General features: G+C 40.3%; 2 protein-coding genes across 6 annotated transcripts in view; one reads left to right on the plus strand and one right to left on the minus strand.

Moving 5' to 3' along the window:
- On the plus strand, window positions 1–21,959 carry GCFC2 (GC-rich sequence DNA-binding factor 2). 5 transcript variants are annotated; one of them, XM_082305725.1, is made up of 18 exons: window positions 1–390; window positions 998–1,108; window positions 2,467–2,625; window positions 3,287–3,505; window positions 4,587–4,672; window positions 6,178–6,293; window positions 8,062–8,248; window positions 9,209–9,332; window positions 11,005–11,083; window positions 12,350–12,462; window positions 13,214–13,413; window positions 13,773–13,926; window positions 14,206–14,327; window positions 15,569–15,645; window positions 16,393–16,459; window positions 19,516–19,713; window positions 20,074–20,198; window positions 20,540–21,959. In XM_082305725.1, exons 1-18 carry the CDS (start codon window positions 12–14, stop codon window positions 20,652–20,654), a joined length of 2,631 nt encoding a protein of 876 aa, XP_082161851.1. In that variant the 5' UTR covers window positions 1–11; the 3' UTR covers window positions 20,655–21,959. The 5 variants fall into 5 exon arrangements, 4 of the variants coding, with proteins under 4 accessions (XP_082161851.1, XP_082161852.1, XP_082161853.1 ...); XM_082305726.1 differs by having other exon boundaries at window positions 13,776–13,926; XM_082305727.1 differs by having other exon boundaries at window positions 19,567–19,713; window positions 20,540–21,958.
- MRPL19 (mitochondrial ribosomal protein L19) overlaps window positions 21,956–22,699 on the minus strand; it is a gene marked incomplete at its 5' end in the record, with an annotated part of 6,144 nt that continues 5,400 nt past the window's right edge. Inside the window, one exon of the mRNA XM_082305731.1 lies at window positions 21,956–22,436. Coding sequence (XP_082161857.1) covers window positions 22,224–22,436 — 213 coding nt within the window. The 3' untranslated portion in view covers window positions 21,956–22,223. The remainder of the gene's footprint in view (window positions 22,437–22,699) is intronic.

Genomic DNA, 22,699 nt, shown 5'->3' on the forward strand with positions numbered 1-22,699 from the left:
CGCCGGTCGCCATGTTCCGGCGTCCCCCGCGTAACTTCCGCGGCCGGCGGCGCGCGGCCTCCAGCGGCAGCAGCGAGGAGGAGCCGGAGCCGCCCGCCGCCCCGCCGCCGCCAGCTCCCGGCTCCAGCTCCGGCTCCAGCTCCGGCTCCGAGCGGGAAGCGGAGGCTGAGGAAGGCGAGGAGAACCCCGGCAGCGCCGCCGCGTCCCCCGACGGGACCAGCGCCGCCGCAGCGGAGGGGCCGCTGACCGCAGAGGAGCCGGCGGGCAGCCCCGGGAGCCGGGAGGAGAGTGGAAAGGCGGCGACGGGCCGAGGGCCGCGCCCCGCCGGAACCGGGCCGGCGCGGGGGGGAAGGGGGCTGCTGAGCTTCGGTAGCGAGGAGGAGCGGGACGGTAAGGGTTCGGCGGCGTCCCGCCGGGCGGAGCAGCCGGGCTGGGGCGTGCTGCTGTTCGGGGCGGGGCTGTGGTGAGGGTCCGCCGGAGAAAGGCGGGTAAAGGCACTTCGGAGGTGAGAAACGGCCGTGTGCTCCTGCTGGGGAGCTTCTGAAAGCTGCTTGGAGCTGGAGAAAGCCGGGGGAAGCAAGAAGATGGCGCGTGATTCCGTGGCGATCGCAGTTAATGATGAACAAGCTTCAGTAACCGAAACTTGCATGTCTCATGGGGTCCTGGGGGCGGGTGCTTTTGTGGCTGATGACACAAGAGGGGTCAGGGCAGCTGGCAGGAGTCGCTCTGATGGGCACAGGCTGCACAGAAACAGTACAGTCCAGCACTACGGCGTTGCTGTAATGAGGAGGCTGAGCTCCACAGGTTTAAATTAAGAGGTGGTGGATCTCAAGTGATTAAGCCATAGAAATAGTTAGTTTTAATGCAGCTAGAACTTAAAAAATATGCTGGGCACACATAGAGATGACTTGTACTTTTATATATATATATATGTGTGTGTACATATACTGCTTGCTTTGTTAATGTTACTCAGGATCGTTTTGTTTTATCTGGCTAGGTGATGAACAATTTTTTAAAATTAAAAAACCGTCCTTCAATGAAGTAACCTTTAGAATTCCAAAGAAGGAAAGCCTGCTGCCTGCACAGACAGAAATTGAAGAAAGCAAAAGTAAGTACTTTTTTCAGTTAAATATTTTACAGGATATTTATATGAAAATATATTACAAAATCAGTAGGTGGAGAGTGATGTACAAAGACTGCTCTTAGGTGTTCTTCACTTGTTAATTGAACCCAGGATTATACTTATAATGCCACTTTACAGGTTTATAGTTTTAATCGATTTGTGCTGAAGTTATTTTCCATATGACCTTGATAAAACAGTATCAGAACTTGGAGGCTGTTCTTGAGAAGACCTGGTTATGCAGAGCCCCTGTAGTACAGCGGAGTTTATTATAAATTTCTGATAAATTTATACCTCAGCATTGTATCTTTGAAACTGTGTGGCAACTATGCACTGCTTATTGCTGTCAGATTGCAGTTTGATCTGAGTATTTTAATTGAGAGAAAATGTGAGCTTAGTAGGATTTTGTTTGATAAAACTTAATGTAAACCTTAAACTTTGTGTTATTAAACTGTGTACTATTACAGTGTTTGAATATTTTAGGTGAATACAGTCGATAGCCTTGATTGTTCTGGTAGTATTCCTAGTCTCAATGAATTATAGTAAGTTTCCTATTGGGATATTTGGGGCTTGTGTGTTTTACAAACAAGTGTCTAAAAGTTCTGTTCCCCTCTCTTCCCCTTTTGACACCTCTGTCAATTCACAGATATACCCTAATTGCTACTGTTAGATAAAAAAAATCAGATTGAGAAATAATTCCCTTGGAGATTGTGATTCAGATGAGATGGTAAATTTTCTTAGTAACTTCATATAAAACTATACTTCATACTCTTATAAAAAGTGACACATTCTGTTGTTCAGTAATCTGATGATTTACTGAAGATGCAGCAGCAGATGAAAAGAAATGAATGTTTTTAAAGAATTCAAAGATAATTGGAGACAAGACAGACATACATAAATCTTTATAGTTTAAATAAGGACTCCCTTGTTGTTAATGCTAAAAAGAAAAAAAAAAAAAGCACTTTCTAAATACAGTTTATAAAGTGCAGGGAGATGAATCCAAACTGCTGTGAGCTATCAGGATATGAATCAGTTGTCATCTAGGAGCTGATATCATTGCTTTTGTGCATGAAAGCGTGCTCTGTGTCTCGGAAGGGCATATTAGTCTAGGACTATCACGGATGCTTTGATGCGAGACAAGAACTGGCTTGTAAATGACTATCTTGGAGTGTCGGAAGATTTGACGTGTTTTGATGAGAACAGGTGGCGATAGATAAGTGACCAGTCTTTGCTGCAGCAAGGTGTAAATGGTTACTGGTAACCAGTTATGGTGCATCAGCTTCCAGCAGCTGAAGCTGAAATCATGACTCTTACTCCCCCCCCCCCCCCCCCCCCCCCCCCAACAGAAATCTGTCAGTTGGAGCCTAGAACTGGCAACACCAAAGGCACTCGTGAAGAGGAGGAGAAGGAGGATGAAAGTTATTCTTCACTAAGTGAGGACTACAACAGCTCAGACTCTGAAAATGAATCCAGCTCTCCACAGAAGAGGAAGGATTTATCACCAGGTTAGTTTCCTTTTTTTGGTGTTTTTTTTTTTTTTTTAAGGAAGTTATTTTACAATATTGTTTGAAGTATGTGACGAGAGGTGAGATGCATCCCACTCGGATTAAATCCTGTAAGGTGTAGGCATCTTGTTTGTGCTGAGTCGGGGCTACCCTTCTGAAAGAATAGTGACAGTTCTCCAGTATTTTTGGTTGCAGATGTTTGTTGTATTTCTGTGTTAATTTTGGAAATGGATCAGAAATTATGATTGTTGGTTTTGAAAGAAAGGTAGCAAAAAACATCCTGGTTAACAATGCATAATTGCCTTCATGAGATGAAAATTTAAGCTCATTTGTGCTGTCTGATTTGTAAACTTTGGATTCCTTTGTAAACTCATTAAGTTTAGTAACCCATGTCTTTTGGAGAGATGGAAAAAAGGAGGACAGGCCAATGACAATTTATTTAAAAGAAAAAAGTCTGAACTTTGTTTTTGGACCGAGAGCCACTTTTTAAGGATGCTTTTCCTCTTTTTATATTCAACATGGTAAGCTTAACAGAAAAATACTTTGTGTCCTGTATTCAGAATTGTACGGTGATCCTGAACAGTGGTAATTATTGATACAAGGAGTGATACAGAGTGTTGCCTTTAATCTTTTGCTTAGATTTTCTTTCTGTTCAATGCAGGTAGTATCCCCAGTGCAGCTTGTATTGATGCTGCTCGGAGGAAACGTCACTTAGCCAGGACACGGGCTGATTATCTTCCACTGGATGTTTCAAACAGTCATCACGTCTCTCGGAGAAGAGCAAGCAGTGATTTAGAGAGTGAAGATGAGTCTGATATGAAGAATCTCAATTTTGTTCCTAAAATGAGAACTCTTCGGCAGAGGATGACTGAACACATGGGTGAGTTTGTGCCTGAGTTTGTACCATTTCTCACAGTGGTTGTGGCTCTGTTTTACTGATGTAGAAGTTGGAAGAATGTGGGACTTGCCCAGTAAAGAGTGAGCGCAGTGCAAAGCTTTGCTCCTCAGGGGTCTTGGCAAAAGGCTGTACAGCTGGTGCTTGATGTTTAGATGGGACATTAATCTGGTTTAGGTCTCTCTAATGTGGTGATGCAGGATGCTTTGAGAAACATTTAAAAAATGATTTTTGGCCTTGTTGACTGCAGAAAATTGCCTTGTAGGAGGCACAGCATTTAATGTGAATAAAGTTGCTGTGGTGTAAGACAAACTGTCCGACTGAAGTTTTCTAAATCCTGCCTCCTGCTTCTGGTCCGGTCTTCCCAGTGCTCTCCCTGCATTGATGTTATGGCTGTTCTTGAGAAGGGAAAACAAGATGCAACAACCCAGCTCTTCAGAAGTAAACAAACCTGTTGCATGCAAAGCACATGTGGCTTTTCCATTGCTTTTTTTCCTCTTACAGCTACTTACAGTTTTGTTTATGAAGCACTGGTTTACCAGAGTTGTAGACTGGTTTTCTGTATTTTTTAAATAAGGGTTATAAAGAATGTGTAGCCATGAGCTGATTCTGCAATTCTAATTGATGCTAAAGAGATATTTTTGTATCTATAGTAGAACATACATTTTAGAGCACTCCAGGATTTGCTGTGTATAATGTCACTGTGTTATATTCTAACTGTACTTATACTCTTATTTATATGTATTATACACAGCTTTGCTTTGAGACAGAAAAATGAGATGTTTGTGCTCCTCGTACTGCAGTAGTAGTTGTCTGAGAGACAGTATGTTGGGGAAATTAATATTGGTGTGAATTCTACAAGTCCCACTAGCCATTTCCAAGCCTTCCTTCCCGTTCAGTTTGGAAGTCCTCCATCTACGGTTTTTGAATCTGCTGGTTTTTGTGTGTATCACTTACCAGTAATGGTTGGGAGAACCATTGTTGCTTTAGAGGGAGGAGAACATGGGAGGGGAAAAATAGATAAAGGATGCAGTTACATTTAATGATTAATTATTTTCACTTCCAGTGTCTGTGAGTAATGAGTCGAGTGAAGATGAAGCGCAAATTAAGTGGGAAGAACAGCAAATAAAGAAAGCCGTTAAACTCTCCCAGGTGACACATCCTTTCCTAACCATTGGAAGATGCTTTTTGCTCATTGGCAAGAGAGCTTGTTCTGGAGTACTGTCATATCTCCTCCGTCCCCTCTCATTAGGAAGGTTTTTAGGAAGTTACACCCTAATTCTTCAGAGAAAAGGCAATTGGAAATAGGGGAAGATGATAATGAAAATCTGTAATCTGTGTCTGGCTGTTCAGAAGCGGGGTATTGTTGTCTACCCGTATGTGATGGAAGACTGTGAAAAGCAGAGAATAAAATTCTGAACACTGACTTTTTTTTGCTGCCGTGCAAGGGATCTTGAAAGCAAGAGTATGCAAATACTACAAATGTCAAAATGTCAAAGCCAAAAATTATTCTTCTATTAACCTAAATTTCTGATGGGTGGCAATCAGAGCTCTCTTCACAGGTCAGCAGATTCTGTCTCTCTTTTTCAGGTAAATAATTGGCAAAAATAAACTGTGTATCTTTTGATGAGCTGGAAGATTTTGTTTCTGGCTTGAATCACCTACTCTGGATCAGGCTAGGAAAATCTGAATAACCAGTTCTTTATTTTGGAATAGACAACTGTAGAAATTTCTGCCTGTTAAATGGAAGTAGTTAGAGGACTGGGAGAAAGTTACATCTTTCTGCTGCTGAATTTCAGATCCAGTATGATTGGTGTCCTTAGGTCCTCACACTCTACTGGTTTCCTGAACAGCAGAATTTAACAGTTTTCCAGAAAGCTGCAACAATTTTTAGTAGCAGACCTTGTTAGTCATGGACTTGATTGCTTCAGCTGATTGTGTTTTGGCTGGATTTTAATATACAAACTTCTACTGTTTTAGAATGCAAAGTGTCTTAATTTATAAGCTAAAATTCAGTGGAATCTTTTTTTATTTGTAATTGCAGTTAAGCTGAGTTGTCAGAATGAAAAAAATCTGTCTTTTGGCCACTAGCTTTGTCAGAAGGTAGCATTTGTATTTATGGGGGGGAGGAAATCGGAAAGTTTACTATGAGAAAACAGAATATTAATTGACTAACAGATGGCAAATAATTTGTCATAAATACATTTAAATAGTTCTAAAAAAAGCAAGATATGAGTAAAATCAGATACTATCATCACCACTTGGCTGTAGTTTATTTCTACATTTTATATTTAGCATCTTAATACTAGTGAAGTCTCAGCTGTCAGTATGCATTATTGAAAGCTATTAATGTTTCCAGACCAAGGCAGCAACTTAAGTGTACCCTAAATCGTCAATTACTTTGTGCTGTTTATATGTTTATGCACTATATGCTTTTATACAACATATATATGCAGGTTTTTTATATGTTGTTTCCTTTGCTTTTGTGTTATACTTTACTATACAACGTTTTCTGTAGTTAATTTGATGAATGAAATATGTGTCTTTATATCATATGCCTTGTGTATTCAAATGATATATCTTGTTGATCTACAGAGCTGCAGGGGGAAAATTTGTGTAAATGGTGTATTAAAAAATAACACTTAAAATTCTTGTAGGAAACTTATGATGATGCTTCCCTGCGTAAATCTCAGCCAGCTAAACCAAAGTTTGATCCCTCTGTTTCTCTACCACCTGTGAACTTGGAAATTGTGAAGAAGCGACTGACCGAAAGGTAAATCCTGCTCTTATGAGCTTCGCTTTTGAGTTGTCTGAGTTTTTGCCACAGATGAGAGATGACAGCTTTGAAGTCTTATTCTTTTTCCAGAGTATTGGAGGATTTTGGGGTTATTTGATGTGTAATATGCCTGTTACGATGTCCAGTAGAGTACTAAAAATTTTTAACTTTAAGTGGCAATGCTTTGTTGTAGGGGGAGCATTTGGACTTTTCAAGAGTGTTTTATCAACTAGAACTTTAGAGAGTAAGTCCATTTAAATGGCAGTAGCTTTTTATGCTTGCTGGTAGTTTTTGACAGGAACACTGGTTCAATGTTATGTTCGCCCAGCAAGCGAAACTTCAACCAAGGCAGATGGAGCTGGCAATCCTAGCCCTCTTATGGTGGTTCTTATTCCAGCTGCAAAAATAAAAAATAGCTCAGTATTTCCTAAAGCAGCAGTAAATTCTCTACAGCCTGTTTAGGCAAACTAGAGCCTGCCTTGATTTTTTTTCTTTAGTCACATGCCAGGCTGTGACTTGTCTTTAGTGGTTCAGCTTCTGTACGGGCAGCTGAAGTGTCCCGGGATGGAGGTGGGAACCTCCAAGAGGGTGTGTGAGAAGAACAGCTGGGGTCAGGCATCCTAAGGTAAGCCATCCCCTGTCATCTCTCAGAGCACCGGGAAGCAGCTGTTCGGATAAGTTTAGACGAGTGATGTTATACAGCTGAAATATAAATATGGACTACAGACTTGCACTGAGCTCTCTCTGTATATGCTTTGCTTTGTACACATCATCATTCACTGGCTTGCAAAGAATTGCAGCTAAATTGGACTAAATATTTTTGTGGAATTGTATGCTTTCTTTGCCATAATCACCTGAAAGGAATGAGTTAAATGAAGTAGGAATTTAGGTGCAGAATCAAATAAGAAAAGTGACAATAAGGCTATCAAGAGCGGGAAGCGTATTCGGAAAATAGCAAGAAAGGGAGGGGGAACCTATTTGATGTAAACTTCATAGGTGTGTTTAACATGATAAATACTGAAATAGCATGATTGTTTTTTTTTAACTTGTAGCACAGTAGAGAACGATAGCTTAGTTCAATTATTTTCGTTGAAAAGTGTTCACCGCTTCAGGGAAGTGAAATAAGTTACGGTCTGTTTCTTGGTTCTGTAGCAGGCTTGCTCAAGCTGAGCAGTCGCTTGGGATACGTAAGGAGGGAAGAGGAAGCAGAGTTGTTATATATGTAAAAGTTCCTGTGCTACCTATCTAATATTTAATGACAGCTGTAGACAGAGGTTCCTGGGTTTCATCACCTACTAGCAGCAAGAGTCCTCAGTTGGTTTGTATTTAGTAGTGAGCACATGGTGAATGCTTATAGGTAGTGCTCTCCATGCAACTTACATTAAATCAGGATGGACAGTCTGACATGGGCTGTAGTTTTCCCCAGATTATGATGGGTAGAATCCATTTAACGTGATACCACAAAATTTGGCTTTTTATGGTTTTGGGAAGCGTGGTGTACTGAGGAGTATAGGTAAAATGCCAGTGGTGCTTTCAAAACTAGCACCACCAAGTGACGTTTGAGTTTCTAAAGCATGATGCTTGTCTGTACCCCATGCTTCTGCAAATGTTGGCATGGATAAATCTTTCAATGCTTCTTAGCTCAAATGCAAGTACTGTTATTAGCATAGGCAAATATTTTGTATGTGATTATAATGGGAAAAATGTTTTGGAATTTATCAACTGTTAACTTGGCAATAGTTTGAGTTGGGTGTCTCTTTTTTAGGATAACGTCATTACAGGATGTGCACCGTGCCCACCAGAGGGAGTATGAAAAATATATGGAGGACATTGAAAGTTCAAAGATGACTGTCCAGGAGTTAGAGAAGTCTTCAGAGGCGGCTCTGAATTACAAGTTCTACAGGGCCATGAAAACATATGTAGAAAATTTGATAAACTGTTTGAATGAAAAAGTATGTATATTTTCCTCTTTTTCTTTTTTATGATAGAGGTTCATTCTGTCAACAAAAGATGAGGGGTTTTGTTTGGAAATTGAGGGACAGCACTCAGTTAAAAATCAGTATCAGAAAATTTAATGTTACAGGAAACAAAATATAGGGAAAACAAATCAACCCTCACCTGCAGCGATGATTAAGCTAGTATAGGTATACTGACTTGAGCTGTGATCTCACCTAGATTCTGTTGGATGAAAACAAAATGTTATTGGAGGGAGTTTTCTGCAGGTCTATTAACCAGAGTGCGCTGAAGGTGAATGAGAGGTGGCACTTAAATTCACTTTTGGGATCTCTCAAAATGTCTTTACTCAGGATTACAGAATAGAGGGAGTAAGGATTTCGTGTTAGGTTTGCGTTGAGATTGAGTTAGCAGAGCTCTCTGAGAATTTGTCTAAGATATTGGCTGCATCTGTTTCTTGAACTGCAAACCTTGTGTATTTAAAAAGATGAAGACTGGGAGAAGGGAGGAGCCACCTAAAGTTTGGCCTCGGTGAAAGTAAACTGCTGTTGTCCTCTATAGATGGTGCTATCAAATCTAATTTATGTCACTTAATTGCATTGCAATTGTGAATTTCTTTATGTAACTTTAAAGAGAACAAATGTTAGTTAATGAGTACATTAATGGCTAGTTGCTCAAAAGCAAACTGGAAGCAAACTGAAGTGCACCAATAGTGTCCTGTTGAACCCTTTTGATTGAAGTCTTAGGTAGTTCTGCGATGAACAACTGGCATTTAGTTTGTGGTTTTCAGCCTTACGAAAAAGCCTGAAAAACTCCAATGACCAGGAATTTAGTTTTCAATCTATGATACTTTGGTTCTAATTTCACGGCTATATTGAAAACCTGTGGAAACTGGGTTTTGTTCATTCTTTTGGGATTTTAATTAATTGAAACCCTGATTACTGTTTACTATATTTCAGCTGAAATACATTAATGATCTAGAATTGGCTGTACATGTACTTCTTCAGCAACGAGCCATGAGAGTATTGAAGCGAAGGCAAGACGAGCTGAAAAACGAATCTGCTTATATTCAGCATCTGACAAGTTAGTATGAAGTTAGAACTTATTTTCTTATTGAAACATTCACTCTTTGAGCAGAAATATGCAGTTACTTTTTGGATGAAGTTTTTAATTTTCATCTTTGATCTCCTTTCCCCTTCCCATTGTCAGTAGGTGTGCTCTACCATACCTCAATTGAAATCCTTACCTCAGTAAAGCCCATGATACTATTTTTCTCTGGTTTAATAGTAAACATAACATGACCAAGTACTTTATCAAATTTTAGTTATTCAACTCAGCAATTTCCCATCAATATTTAAAAAGAAAAACTGAGTGAGTTTTCTAGTAGGTCTTAACTCAGAGAAAGCTGACTTATTGTGCGATTCTGTGAATACGTGAAAAAGCAGTGTGTTTAGTTGGCAACAGCCCTTTTACATGAGAGTGCCTTCAAGGCTGTGTGTGTGCTCAGAATGGAGATTTCAAACTAGGAGGTGACGTGTGAAGGGAAGGACGTGAAGAAGCCATTTTGCGTAAGCGTTTTATCTAAAACAAAACGGTGTTTTTCAGTCACTGTAGGAAAAATTATTACAATTTTCTCATTCTTTCCACACCGATACGTTGTTTATATGCCATATGAATCTTTAGCTGCTGCTGTTTAAAAAGAACAACCCAAACCTCCAAACCCTTTAAAACTGTTTAGGCAAAACTAAGAACAATATGCATGGAGCTGCTGGGAACAGATGGAGGCCAGATGCACCGGTTTCTGGTAACTACTAATCACATGGGTTCAGTCTTCTCACTACACAGGATAAACTGCTGATTAGAGAAAGCTAGCAGCCTGTATGATTTTGTAAAATTGTGTAGTAGACTGACAGCAGGTGTTAAGAAGAAAAGGGTAGTGCTGCAATAGTTGCCATTAAAATGATTTTCCTTCCAGCTCGTTACAAATGAGACTGTACTTGAATATTTAACAGCACTTTTAATTGCTTTTTATGTTCCTAGTTGTATTTAATATAGTGGAAAGGCTGGGGTTTTTTTCTGTGATAATACTTTGGAAGTGGTACACTTTTTTCTTTTTGGCATGTTGTGCACATATCGGCTAGCTAATAGTGATACAAATGAGTAGCCCAACTGGAAAATGCTCCTAGCTTCTACTTCCGTGGGACTCGAGAATCAGAGTAGGGGTAACTGGGTGCACAGTGACCACTTATATAACAGGAGGCAGCGGGGAGCTGACTAGTCTTGAAATTTAAATGCGATGACTTTGAATAGTGTAAATCAGGGTTTTAACTTCCATTACAATGTTGGAACCGAACCTCAAAAGTTATTCTAATTTATTACATGGTTTCATTTTTGACCTACGGAACAAAGGTAGGTCCCTGTGCTTGCCTGTCACACTGCTAAGGACCTACAGTGGAAGCCACTAACTTCTTTGCCCAGGATTGGGAAGCAATGAGCATTGACTGGAATGTCATCAAACTCACCTTTTCATCAACTGCTATAAGGGAACAACCATATCTGACTATATGCAGTTAACAAGTAGTATTTACTGTGTGTTACTCTGGAGACTGTTAGAGTTTTGATTAGGAGCTTTGATTTTTCTTTGGCTACTTTCCAAATGAAGAACGATAGAAGGAGAATCTGTGTTTCCTGTTTGAGAAAACAGGAACTTTAAAATCATACCATTTTATTTTTGGCTGTTTCTGTCTTCTGATAGGCGGGAGTGACAAACCAACTAATGGTGGATTGGAAGGTGATGAGAAGACACAGCTTCTGGAAATGTGTGAACATCGAAGGTAGGTATTATGTATATGTATGCTTAACTCTGATAAATGTGCTGTACGCTGGCTTTCTGTCACTTATGCGGCGATGAATGTAAACCGGTAGGATTACTACATGAGATTATACAAAAAAATATGTGCTTGCTTTCCAAAACTCAAAGTACTTGGAAGCCATCTATTTTTTAATGTCATTCTCTTCATGTTGATTTGAAACAGAATGCTAATAGATCTTGTTATTATAAATTAACAAGTCTTAATTGAGGCTATTTACGAAACTATATGACAGAAGCTTTTTCTGTCCTGTTGTAATAAATAAAATTATGACCCTATACAGAAATATATTTTTGTATTATTGTATAGATAGCAAAAAAAGTCAGGCAGTATTGTTGCTGCTAGTGGTCGTGGTGGCAGTGAGTGAAGCAAAGCTGTATCTACGCCCTCTCCTGCTATCAGCGTAGGCCAGATACTACATTTTGGATATTACAGTGTTCAGAGACTGCTACTGATTTTTTTTTTTTGTTCCAAAGTTATTGGGAGCTTTGAAAGTTTTTCAGTTGCATTGGTGCCTCAACTCAATAACTGTACTTTGAAGTGGCAAGAACTTCGGCATTTTAGTGGATGAAAAATGATACAATAAGAAATTCCACTTGAAGCAGTTAACCTTTATGCTAGTTGATGTAAATAACTGTATGAAATTATTTATACATGTAGTTTTCATATCATGTATCATTTTCCTGTGGCAGAGATGCAAGCTATTGATTTTGCAGCTTGTTATGATTCTTGGTGTCATGGCAATAGCTTTTTGAGCCCAACTGGCACTTGGGTGCTATCACAGTTTTTGTGGGTTGTTGCACAGGTGATCCAGAGTGGAGATGCCAGACTGAGAGCTCAGTAGTCTCCTGTACACTAAAACTGTCAGAGACAGCAGCCAGTACCATGCTAGATGTTTAGTGTTCCAGGTGGGATGAGTTATTAGCCTCATCAGTGGGAATGAGGTGAAGTGAATGTTATTACATGGTTCATAGGGGAAACCAGAGACGTTGCTCTAAGCTATTTTATGTCAGTTCCCAAAGCCTCTCCTTCTTCCACAACTTCTGTGTCCTTAGGTTTCTTATGTCCTTTCTCTGTCATAATTGCGCTTGGTCCTTGATTGCACTTCCTTAGGCTGTTGCTCTCACAACTTGCTTTTAGTACATCTTTTTGAAGTCGGATTATTTTTCGTTAAGCTTCATCCTGCATACATGGGGAGGATAACTCATCTGAGTTCATTACAAAATACAGGACTTGCAGACGGCGAGTGAGAGAGTGTTCAGGAGAAGCTGATCACCGTGAAGGCATGTCGAGTGATGATGAGCTGACTCCGACAGAGGTGACCGAGTTCCAGAAGAACAAAGGTTGGTGACAGTCTTATTGTGATGTCCTAAACCAAAATCTCCTTCTGATATTTTTTAATGATTTTTTTTTTTTTTAGGAAATGTGAAAAAATACTTCATTTGACTTACATGTTCTTTGTCACACACTGTGCAAAAGAAATGCAGTCAGGCAGTTCTGACGAATGACTTGGGAAGAATAGGTGTATGGTTGTAGATTTCTTTTGGTATGAGTTATGTGGTGGTGGCATTACATGTGACTGTTTCAACTAGAAGTAAGCTCTTTTAGATTATGCCAAAGGTGATCTGACAGTACTCAATGCAATGCTGCAGAGTGTTTTGTATAATCAATTTCTTTTGTGAAGATAGGGTGAATTAAAGGTTGGTGTTTTAATTAACTTGAATGAATGGATGAAGAGGAGCAGGGAAAGGCGTAATACCTTTTCTCCAGATAACAGCAGAAGGATTTTCATGTCTGAAATTTTATCACTGTGGTATAAAGTCTGAAACATAGCGGTTGTGTAAATATGTGGATAGACCATGAAGAAACTTGCCTTTTTGGTCTTCTGACAGTATTTTTTTTTTTTTATGAAACTGGGTTTTCCAGGGAGCTGGTTTTAAAACCTGTTTCAGTGTCAGGTGTGTCAAAGATAAATGACAAATGCGATTATCATATAGATATTTCTTATGTCCTATAGATGCATAAACTCTTCAGCTTATGCCTCAATAAGTTCTGTGATTGTTTCTTTTTATTTCCAATGAATATTATCCATAGATAACGTTTTAGAGGATAGTAAGAAAGTCTTTGAAGATGTACATGCAGATTTTTGTGACATCAGAAAAATCCTGTTGAAATTCCAGGAATGGAAAGAGAAGTTTCCTGACTCTTACTGTGATGCTTATATCAGTTTCTGCCTGCCTAAGCTGTTAAATCCGTTGATCAGAGTTCAGTTAATAAATTGGAATCCTCTTGAGGTAGGTGCATCAGCTGACTTTGTTTTCTTCAAAAATTGTATGTTGATGTATTAATATGAAAAATGAGGTTTTTTTCTATGCGTGGCACAGTGCATTAGAAATTAATAGAAATATACTGTGTTGGTCTCAGAAATTGAAACACGCGATTGGAATCATCTTCTCCTCCTCAGTTCTTTGAAGGCGCTTTAACAATCCCACCCTGTAAATTCTAGCTTTAAATCTAGTTTTCCTGATTCGCTGGTTTGGCCCATTCAGTGATGAGGGTGGATCTGAAATTAAGTGGGAACCTCTGATATCATTAGATGGAGCTTTTCTCTCAATCCTGACCAGCTGAACAACTAACAGGAATGATCTTTTAGCAGAATTTTACAGAGCTGGAAGAGATGCCCTGGTTCAGAGCTGTAGAAGAATTCTGTGATGCTGGACATGTATCTGAATCAAAAAGGGATGATGATCCTGATCAAGAAGTTTTGCCTAGAGTGATTGAAAAAACTATTCTTCCAAAAATCACAGGTATAGAAGATTGTTTTGAAAAATGTTCACTGCAGATAGGCAATCAAACCTTAAATAAAAGCGATAGCTATCAAATAATGTTAGTTATATAATGGTGCTCTAAGATGTAGTGATTACATAGTTCCACAGAGTGAGGCTAAGGTAGCCTCTTTTTAAGATTATTGTGAGAGGCTTAGCTTTTTATATATTTACTTCTGTTACATTGTAATGCCTTGAAACTAGAGCGGGTAACTACTTGCAAATTGTGAATGACACAAATTCCTGGTTTTTTTTTTTCAGCATTTGTAAAGAGTGTGTGGGATCCTTTATCTACTTCACAGACAAAGAACCTTGTACGGCTTTGCAATAACATCTTTGAAAAACAAATCCTTTCCAAAAGTGAATGCCGTCGAGCAAAAGAGGTAAAAGCTCCTGTGGTACTGGGGAAGGGAGAGCTTCATCCACGGTGTGTGCTTTCTGTGCATGCTCCTATGGGTGCTTAGAACACTGTCCTGAAGTTGTTCAGGTCTGATTACTTGTTTGTTTTGTCACTTTATATTACAAAGATTTAACAGTTAAACTTCCAGCTCTCTGATGCTCTCAATATTGAAGGTGATTGGAGATGGGACTCTCTTGAGGCAGAAATTGGCTCTTGTTCCTAGAAAAATTCTGCCTGTACCTACCAAGAATCTGATCATAGATCTAATCTTGTTTTACCGCAATAAAAATGTTTAGAATTTAGATTTGTGTTTAATTATCTTTCAGAATTTGAGCTTTAAATGTTAATAATGCTCCAGTGGTCAACTCCTTAAGCTTTTATTTATAAAGTAGATCCAGAATTTTAAAACTTGAAAATCCCCAAAGGTTAATTAATTGGCTAGGAGAAAGACTACTTCATAATCTTAGCAATCTTTTAATAATTACTTTTATACACATAGTCACTCTAACATGCCCTTCTTCAGCCTGATTGCGGTTTTATTCTGATGTAAATCTGGAGGTTTACCTAGTCTAAAAACTGGTGAAATGGGACGGATGTTTAGGCCCTGAATATGAAAAGAAATATTTTTAAGAAAATGTTTATACCTTCCACCTGAGCCTTCCAAACATTGCTGATTTGAAACCATGCCTTGAAGTCAAGTGGTACAACTGACCTTAGCCAAGATACTGTTCGTACTGAAAGTAAAGTAAACCAGAACTTTAAATTAATTAAAAGGCTTTAAAAAAAAAAAAGGTAGGTGGCAACCTATGGCACCTAAAAGCACATTGCCTGAAAACACATACTATCCTAGCTATGGTGATTTTTTTTCACATAGAATTCCACAGCTTTTTATGGAGATCCTATGTGGATAACTTATTTTGTTGTTAATGTATACAGTTTTCCTGCTGCCTTGCAAATTAACATGCAAAAAAAGCCCTCACTTAGGGAAGTAACTTCATCTTAAGAAAAAATATCCTCTAGGTTAACTCTAGATAATTACAGCTGTGATTTGTCTACTGTTTTTGATATATTCATGATCTCAGTGTGTATTATATACAAGTGGCAACTGTACTTAGCTCTAATAGCATATTGCACTTCTAGATGAACAAAATAACCATTGAAGTTGTTATAAATGGAAGATGAAGTCTCTCTTGTGAGGACACATTAATAATTCTCTTTAAACAGGATTTGATCAACATGGTTGTCCTAAGAATGAAGAAATCTGTAGAGGAAGATGTCTTTATTCCTCTGTATCCTAAAAGGTAAGCTGACTCTGGGACTTTTTTAAACTTTTTTTTTTTAATTCCTGTACCCCTTTTCTCCACAGATGCAGATGAAATATTGTAGACATCCATTAACAGCTAATGGAATAAACATGCCGTCTAGTGTTTTATTATAGGAAAGGTTATGAGCCTTATTCCTGTTTATGAACCCTTTCTAATAAGGGTAACTCTTAATGCTCTTTTGCTCCTGTAACCAAACGCTTTCCAGTATACAAGGTGCACAGTCTGGTTTTAGCATAGCAACTTGTATCTGAGGACCTGTGTTAGTTTAGGTGGTCTGGTGTCACGTGTGTGCCCCCCTGATTCCTCCTGTCATTCCTAAAGTAGGGTTTATATTGTTGATGCTTATTACTGGGCAGTATTTCAAAGACGGGAATGAGTAGGGGTCTGGGAGATGTGGGGTTAAGATACAGCTAGGAGAGAAGCTTTGCTAAAGCCGGTGTAGGCTGTTTGGTTCTAAGCAATGCTGGTTTGATCTGAATCCATGATACATAGACACTGGTGTTTCCAATTGCTAATTTTATTGGAACTTATTTCATAGCGGTTGTATTATAATGGGTTTCAATTGACAGCTGTTTCCCTAGACCTTTATTCTGATTGTGGCTGTCAGGGCTGAAATAATGCCAGAGTTAACGTTCATCAGTATCTAAGAGACCAATTGTCTGTTAATTTTCTGTTAAAAGCAAACAAAAAATAAATCCTTATTTTTCTTCTTTCCATGGCCAGCACTGTAGAAGACAAATCATCACTATGTTCAAAATTTCAAGAAAGACGGTTTTGGTCAGCTGTTAAGGTAGAGATAATATACCTGGTTTTTTTTTTTTTTTCTTTGAAATTCATTTTAATGAAAAAATATTTTGCAGTCAGTCAGGAAATACATCTTCAGGCAAGCCTGAGTCCTGGGAGATTGATACATTTTTATTAGGATGGGTAACCATTTTTCTCAGTGAAGGATGTGTTCTCTGTGCAACCTGCATGTGATGATTTAGGAATGAACTATAAATGAACACTTTATTTCTGTTTACCCAACTGGTACATCTTCTGCTAGAGTCTCTGATCTGACCATCTGTTCCTGATGGTTCATTTTTTTTTTTTTTCCTTGAGTGGGTCAGCCAGGCCTGCTGGCCTTACATCATATTAATTAGTCATTGCCACTCTGCTAACAGGTTGTCACCTGACACTACGGGTACAGGTTCTTGTGGGGATCCTGGGCAGAATGATGATGACACTAGGTTGTAGGTACAATTAAAGCTTTATTTTTTAACAGAATTTTATGATCAGCATAACGTAGTATTCTATGATCAGAGTAGCACAGGATTTTTATAACCTGAATCAGCGTAGCACAATTTTATAAGTAGCATAACAGAGAATGTATAGCGCAGCTTAGCTTATGCTTCCTAATCACCTGGACCCTCTGCAGATCGGGTCAAATCTTAATATTTGGCTCGCAGTATCAATAGTATAACAGTTGTAATCTAGACGAGAAACACGTAAAAAAATACGAGTCACTCAGTCCTTGGTGGAGGCACCCCTGGCCGCCGGGGAGGCTCGTGGGTCTCGCTGTCCAGCAGCAGTTCTGGTGCAAGTTCCCCTTAGGACTTGTAACTGATTTTATAGACAGCGCTCTGTGTGCTGTTACGCTTCCCTGTTCTGTGATGGGGCCGCCACCACCACCACTGGGCTGGTGCCTGGGACCTTCAAGGCCAGTGAGGAGGGGAGTAGTCAGCCTGGCGCCCAGGAGTCTTGAGGCTGACAGGGAAGGGAAGAAAAAATCCATTCCGTTTGTCTGCTTGGTGCGCTGGGCCTTCAGGGCTTGATAATGAGGGGGAAGAGGGCCGATATGTGACCAGCTCAGTCACAGAGAACGGCCATTTGCCTTATGAAATGGCGTTAGTCATGCTAACCCTTATTGCAGAATATAATCGCTGCGTGTTCGTATGAGCGCATCAGTATACTTTTACTTTCGGAGTGCTGAGTTGGGAATTTCTGAATGTCTGTGATTCAGTTCCTATGTAAGATGTGTTTCTTCTAGGAGTAGCTTTGGATTCTTACTAAAGATGAGATTTAGATGCCTAAAACCCCATTAAAATCCCAGACAATATTCCAGTTCCCTTGCTATTCATGATGCCTAGCCCTGCATATGCTTCCTGTTGTCATGATGCAGAGCTTCCTTTCTGTTGAAAAGCCTGGAAATGTGGATGTATTGAGGTCTGTTTTGCAGAAGACTTGCCACCTCTGCTCCTGGGGTGAGCTGCTGTGGAGGAATCTGTTGTGATGAAGAAAAAGCAAGAGGGAGCTGAATACTCGGGGGTTAGGACGCCTAGCAAAAACCAAGGCAGACGTGGGGTTTTGATCCCACCTTCTAGGACTGTGCTGTGTTTTCCTGGAAGTCGGACCTGGGTGCTTTCTCCTGCAGATGGAAGTTTTCTCCTTTTAGCTTTTGATTTCCATCTTCACTGTCACAGTGGTCATCTTTGAAGGGGTGATAATGGAGAGTAGTTTAAAGTATTCTTGCTCTGTGTATCTGTTGAATAGTTGTTAAATCATTTTTTTTTCTGGAGTGGAGGTGTGAATTCAGTCACCCCAGGGTAAATAGTACTGCAACTCACCTGTCTTAAACTCGTGGGACCTACTTAATACTTCGACTAGTCTAACTCCTCTGCGCTTGAGGCTGCTCTCTGAGACCCGCTGCTACCGTGCAGCCCCCCGCTCATGCTGTTAAACCCCATCTTTCAATACGGGTTGCCATCTTCACAATGCTTATTAGGAACGGCCTCTGAACGGCCCAGAAATTGTAGGGAAGAATAATAATTGGCTTGGGTGAGAAGTGAGCCAGGATCTCTTCTAATGCAAAAGTACAGAGGATGGGAGTTCAGCGTTTGTACCCTGGTACTGCCTGACTTGCCCAGTGCAGATCCAGCGCGTAGCTTCAGGGCTTGAACACGCCGCTTGTTACTGCGCTGTGTGCTTCCCTGATGAGCGCTGGCCGGGGGAGGCTCTCCTTTTTCTTCCGTCTGTGTTTTAGTCGCTTGTGCAGTTAGATGGAAGTGTCCTATCGGATACTCCGGAGAAATGTGCCAAGGTGGTGGGCTTTGAGCGCTTTTTGAGTGGTGACTGCAAAGACAGCCTGCTGTGTCGGGAGGGTCAGTTACCTTGCGGTTAACAGTTACCGTAAAACTAACCTATTTTGAGTTAAGGGAAAAAATAGTCATGTTCTCACATCAGACTCAAAAATGACAAGAATTATAAGGATTTATAGTGATAGGGGCAACGGAAGAAAACCTTCACTACCTAATGTACTGAGATCGACTACAAAAAACTACAACTGCCCCTATGAACCGTGGCTGCCAACCTCCCTCATGTTATGAGGGACTGTGTGTAGCCTTATCCTGAGCAGATGTAGTAACTTTTTTTACTTCTGTCTTGGATTCTCTGAAGGTGTGCTTAGGATTGGACGCCACTTGTTCTTGCTCCCTATTTCTTGTAGGGCAATTGTCTTAAATATTCTTTCCTTCTTTCACGCTTTGAGATTTGACTGCTAGCTCTTCCGTGAAAAGCATAAAGCATAGTCGTCTTCTGTACCTGGGCCTTAGCAAATTGTTAACCTATTAGAAGGGTAAAATGCTCTTCCCTACCTTGGGAGGTCATATATACACATATGAGGGTACAGTTCATATGCACATGTAAAATTAATAATCCTACTTGATAAGATTATTTACTATATGCAGCTTATTAGCGGCTAACTGACAGTAAATTTGGAGAGGGTGAATCCTGGGTTGTGAGTACTTAAACTGGTTGGACATAATATGTATTTTTTTTAAGCATAAAACTTTTAATATTGTGTTTTAGCCCACCTCTAGCCAGCAAGTATGCATATTCTCTGTTTCTTCATTACTGCAGCTGCTCTCCAATGTTCTTCTTTGGGATGGGATTGTACAAGAAGATACGGTCCGTGATTTGGGACTGAGCAAGCTGCTGAATCGTTACCTTCTTCTGAACCTCTTAAACACGCCACCAGGGCCGGATAATACAGAAAAGTGTAGTAAGGTAAAAGATGACATGTACATTGGAAGGGGGTGTATGCTTTTTTTCATAAAGAGGGGTCTAGACTGAAGCTGAATATTTAAAAATTTTAAAATTTAAACAACATTTTAAAAACTTTCCAAAACATCAAAATTTTTTTTAATGACCTTGGCGCATAAAAGCGTTTTAGAGCAAACATTGGTCCAGAGGTTCTTAAGAATAACTGCTTGTAGGGAGAATTAATCTTGGTTTCAAAGGAAAAACACGCTACTAATAATGACTGAACCTGCCAAAAAGAAAAGTCCCTGTCAGAAGTGATGTGACTTGGTTATACTGAAAAACTTTTCTCTTCAGACCTTTCCAAATATTTTTTTGTGTGAGCAGGTGGTCGCGTGCCTCCCAGAAAGATGGTTCCAAGATCTTAAAAGTGGATCAACTCTCCCTGAGTTACGGAACTTCTGCCAGCACTTGCTGCAGTGTGCCCGTACGCTACACAAGAATAACCACAGGTAAGATCAGGCTTGCCTTGGGATTCAAGCACTTCCTCGTACACTTTGTGTTAAATGTTCCTGGAGTCTCACATATTTGACACTTTCAAGGACGTTCTCGTCATGTAGATAGACAAAACAAACGATGGAGTCCATAAGGTAAAGGAGCGCTTCTGCAGCTGTGGTTTAGTGTGATCGTTTGAGGCGCCAGATGTTGGGCGCTGTTAGTGATCAGTGGAGCCCAGGTCAGCTGATGACGAGGGGCCAAGGGGGGACACCTGACTCTTTTTTAACATTAAAGTGTCCTTTGAAGTCAGGTACATAAAAGTGCTGCTATATAAAATTTTTCTTTTTTTTTATAGTGAGGAAACAAAAGAAGTTCTTCTCCTGCTGGTGAAAGTCAAAGCTCTGCATGTTGTTGAAGACTTCATTGAAGAGTACAACCTTAAACACCTTAAATCCATGATTGGGAAATAGGAAATTTTTGAACAGTTGTATTACTGAAACAAGCCTGGTATTAACACCAAACCAGTTGCAATATGAAATTTAATTCGTGGACCCTCCCTACTCAAAGATTTAGTGGTAATCACTGTCTTATTGTTAAATACTTGAGGATTTTTTTTTTTTCCTAAATGTCTTCTACTGCCATCTACTCCTAGCTTAAGGAGTCTTTTTAGTAGTTAGAGTTGTCAAGGTCAAGCGATGCTTCAGGCATTCTAAAACGTGCCAATGCTTTAGTGCTTTATCCTTTTTTGGAAGGAGACAGTGAGTGCCTGTAAGTAAGTGGCCAGCTTTACCATCTGTTTTCAGTAGTACGCTGCTAAGTATCGCTCTCTGGCTCAGCAGTCACGGAGCTCTTCTAACTTGTGGTCCGCAGTGACGTTGGCAGGGTTATCCTTAAGCCGTCCCTCGTGAAAAAGAACTCGTAACGGTGCAGGGGTTCCGACCCCGACAGAGACGTGAGAAGCCAGCGTGCTGCGGAGGAGTTTGGGTGGTTCTGGACGGTAAATGGGGGGCAGCGAGGTCGCAGCTGCCCGGGAGAACGCCTGGGGCAGAGCAGACCCGTGGTGAAGGTGCGGTCCGACGTGCCTACTCTTGTGCGTGAGCGACGCGGCCTTCGCTCGGGGGCGCGCGCCTGGAGCTGTCGCACGCCTGCCTTTATCAGGCCTGCAGTAACAGGCACCTTGATGCTGGGCAGCACAGGAACAACTTCAGTTACTGTCTCGTAACTGGAACTCTAGGAAAGCCTGCCTTTTGCTTCCCGGTAGCATCTGCTGCCCCTTACTTCATCATACCCTTGTTGCATTTCTAATGTTTTATAACTTGGTGTATTTGCAATAAATAGGGTTATAGAATAACAAGGATGCTTTATTGTAGAAACTGCAGTGCATCCCAGGCTCTGTATGTTTCCTTGTGACTGTATTTCTCCAAAATCTTTTGGGACTAGAATTTAACTTTTGCAGACTTAATCCACATGATTTCTTTTCTATTTTTTAAGTTAAAAATATATTTTTGTAAAATATTTTAATTGTAAATAGCTTTAAGTGTTAGAGACAAAAGGTGACTTTTAAAATAATTGTTTTATTTTGAAAATAAAGTAAAAATATTTTGCTGTGTTGATGACTTGTCAGTTCAATTCTTTAAGATGTGACAAGAATGTTACTAGAAGTATGACAAAACGTGGGCTGCCCTTAGCCTCCGTGACCTTCAGGAGGTAGGAGTTACGCTGCAAATCCTGCTTTCTAAGAACAGGGCATTTCTGTTGCTTCTGTAACCCGCAATCACCACAGCCTCATGATCTCACGGCTCTTCTCTTGCTCTCCTTTAGCTGGGATGAGACAAAGGTCTCCTCTGTGCTATTACAAAAATCAGTTTTTTTTCTTCTGGAAGAAAGATGACTTGTAAGCAGGGGAAGGCAGGGAACACCACTGTGCCTCTACTGTGGCAGGAGAGTCTTAGGAAAGCAGCTGTCCCAGCGCTGAGAGCCTACTCTGACGCTTTGTGAGCGCGTCATCGCCAACCTTACCCTCATTCACATGATTTGGCTTAAACAAACAGGCTCCGTTCTTCAACACTGATTCCAGAGCATTTGTATTTGCTGCTCTGGTGGCAGATTAGTATCAGAAACCACTTTTTTTTTAATGGGAAAACTAAACAGCACTGACTCGGAGAGCGCAGGGTTGGCTCAGACATGCCTGCTTCCCTGCTGTAGCCCATTTCTGAAGTTACGAGTCCGGCAGGTCTACAACTGGCCGCTACCTAGTTTGTAAAGAGAGGAGTAGCAGAAGTTACTTGGAAATGACAACACAACTCACTTAAATGGGTGACTAACAAGAGGGGTTAACAAACTCCTCGTTAACTGTAATTTAAAATAGGAGGCTTCTCATTCCTGGAGAAGAGGTGAAGAGAGCATTACGCTCTCCAGGAAAAGGAGGGGCTGGTTTCACGAACAGAAACTCAACCACAACCGTCTGTACACTTTGAAATTTTCTGGAAAGGTTCACTTTATTGTGTATGTATAT

This window comes from Platalea leucorodia (assembly GCF_965183815.1).
Source record: "Platalea leucorodia genome assembly, chromosome: 3".
Lineage (NCBI taxonomy): Eukaryota > Metazoa > Chordata > Aves > Pelecaniformes > Threskiornithidae > Platalea > Platalea leucorodia.